This window comes from Nyctereutes procyonoides, unplaced genomic scaffold (assembly GCF_905146905.1).
Source record: "Nyctereutes procyonoides isolate TBG_1078 unplaced genomic scaffold, NYPRO_anot_genome, whole genome shotgun sequence".
NCBI lineage: Eukaryota > Metazoa > Chordata > Mammalia > Carnivora > Canidae > Nyctereutes > Nyctereutes procyonoides.
The window spans coordinates 24,525,703-24,527,754 of NW_026575042.1; the positions used below are offsets into that span (position 1 = coordinate 24,525,703).

A 2,052-nucleotide genomic window follows, 5' to 3' on the forward strand; every position below is an offset into this window, starting at 1 on the left:
GAAAGAAATTCTTTAAAATGACACTGAAAATGCAATACAATAATATGATGGAAAAAAGATGAAACATAACTTTTATATCAATAAGTCACCTTTTAAAAGGCTTATCTTTGTCTAACTTTTTACTTTTTTTAAGGCTTAACTTAATTTTTTAAAGAATTATTTTATTAGCTTATCTTAGTTGAGACATAGAGAGAGAGCAAGTATGCATAAGTAGGAGGAGGGTAAGAAGGAGAGGATCTCAAGCAGACTCTGAGCTGAGTGCATAGCCTAACATGGAGCTTGATCTCAGGATCCTGAGATCAGGACCTGAGGTGAAATCAAGTGTCTGACACTTAACAGACTGAACCACCCAAGTGCCCCTGAATTTAGTTTTTAAAGGAAATGAATCTCCAGAATGAATTATACAACCTGATTCTATGGCACAGACTCATCTAAAGCAAGGCACTTCAGTAAGGCTGAAAATAGAAGAATTAAAAAGGGCAGAGCGGAAAATACACATAAAAATAGACCAGGGACTCCAGTCAAATAATATTAAGAAAGATACTAATACTGCAGAAGTATGTGACTTAAAACAGACATACTATAGTTACGAATATCTGTGCACCAAACATTCAAAAAGCATAAATTGAAGGTGATAAAAGCAGAGACAGACATAAAAACACTAGTGGGAGACATGAAATCACCTCTCTTGGTCCATGCCTGATCAAGTGGATGAAAATAATTAAGTATATTGGATACTGAAATAACATAATTAATAACATAAGCTGATTGATAAGGTAATTCTGTACCTTATTAATTTTAAATAAACCTTGGAATATTTAGAAAAATGGGCCATGTATGGGAGCCACCAGAAAATCCTTAATCTATTCTGAACTAAAAATAAATAGGAACCTTAGGTATAACCCTCTCTAATCACCATACAATGAAACTAGACAACCCAAAGGCCCTTTAACTTGGACTTTGTAATAATATTTTCCTAAAATCTAAATTGAAGAAGAAATAAAAAATGAAATTGCATTGTATGTAGAAAAAAAATGTAATAAAAACACTTTAGAATCTATGGGATGTAGTTAAAACGGGGTTTATGGAAAATTCATCATCTTAAAACACTTAACCTCAGTAAAAAAAATGGAGTCATGGGGCTTGTGCACCCTTGTTGACTCAGGCAGGCCTAGGGGAAAGTGGTTCAGTGCAGGCCTGGTGTATCCTCCTGTCCAACCAGAGTGAGAGGGAACCATGCAGAAGGACTCTGGCCCACTAGTGCCTTCACATTGGGTCGGCTTTGGCAATGCAGCACTGATTGCTTCTGGTAGGTTCATTGGTTATGCAAAGGCAGGTAGTGTCCTGTCACTGGCTGCTGGGCTTCTTCCCTGTGCTTTAGCAAGCCTGGGTGCTTTTCAGCTGTCTCAGGATCCGAGGAACATTTGGGTTTTCCTAGCCACATCTGGAGCCTTAGCTGGCATTATAGGAATGAGATTCTATGACTCTGGAAAATTTGCGGGTGCCAGTTTGTCGATGGTTGCCAAACTTGGAATTACTGTGTTGAACATGCCCCGTCAGTAGTAGTCATGTCCAGCCCGGACTCATGAAGAATTTAAAACTTCCAGTATTTTTAGTGTAATGAGAGAAATTAAGTGCAGCATTTTCAAGTATTTTGACATTTTACTTACAAAACAAAACAGAATAAATTGACATTGAACTTTCTAGGAGAAAAAAAATCAGTCATTATCATTACAACCTTAAAGAGGTTGCTGGTATATAATCCAAGAGCTTATTGTTATATTCTCATATAGTTTGATTCTTGTATGTTGATGTTATCTCTTCTTTCTGTATCTATAGGTAAAGTCTCAAGGGGTAAAATGTTAGGTATTTTCAATAACAATGTTAGGTATTAACATAAAGCCCCATGCCCTGCTCAGAATGGTGTGAAAAAAATCTTTTATGAGATTTAGGATTTCTGTTCTTTGGCTCATCCTAGAGCACAGGCCTACTTTGAAATTATGTCAAATGAAGTATCAATGAAAATAAAGTTTACCATAAATTTTAAAAATG

General features: G+C 36.1%; 1 protein-coding gene across 1 annotated transcript; it reads left to right on the plus strand.

The window, feature by feature from the left end:
- Positions 1-1,236: 1,236 nt before the first annotated feature.
- On the plus strand, positions 1,237-1,563 carry LOC129507392 (transmembrane protein 14C-like). Its single transcript, XM_055321776.1, has one exon. It carries the CDS (start codon positions 1,237-1,239, stop codon positions 1,561-1,563), a length of 327 nt encoding a protein of 108 aa, XP_055177751.1.
- The last annotated feature ends 489 nt before the right edge of the window (positions 1,564-2,052 follow it).

Coding starts and splice junctions, on each gene's coding strand:
- LOC129507392 (XM_055321776.1), top strand. CDS start 1,237: ATGCAGAAGGACTCTGGCCCACTAGTGCCTTCACATTGGGTCGGCTTT.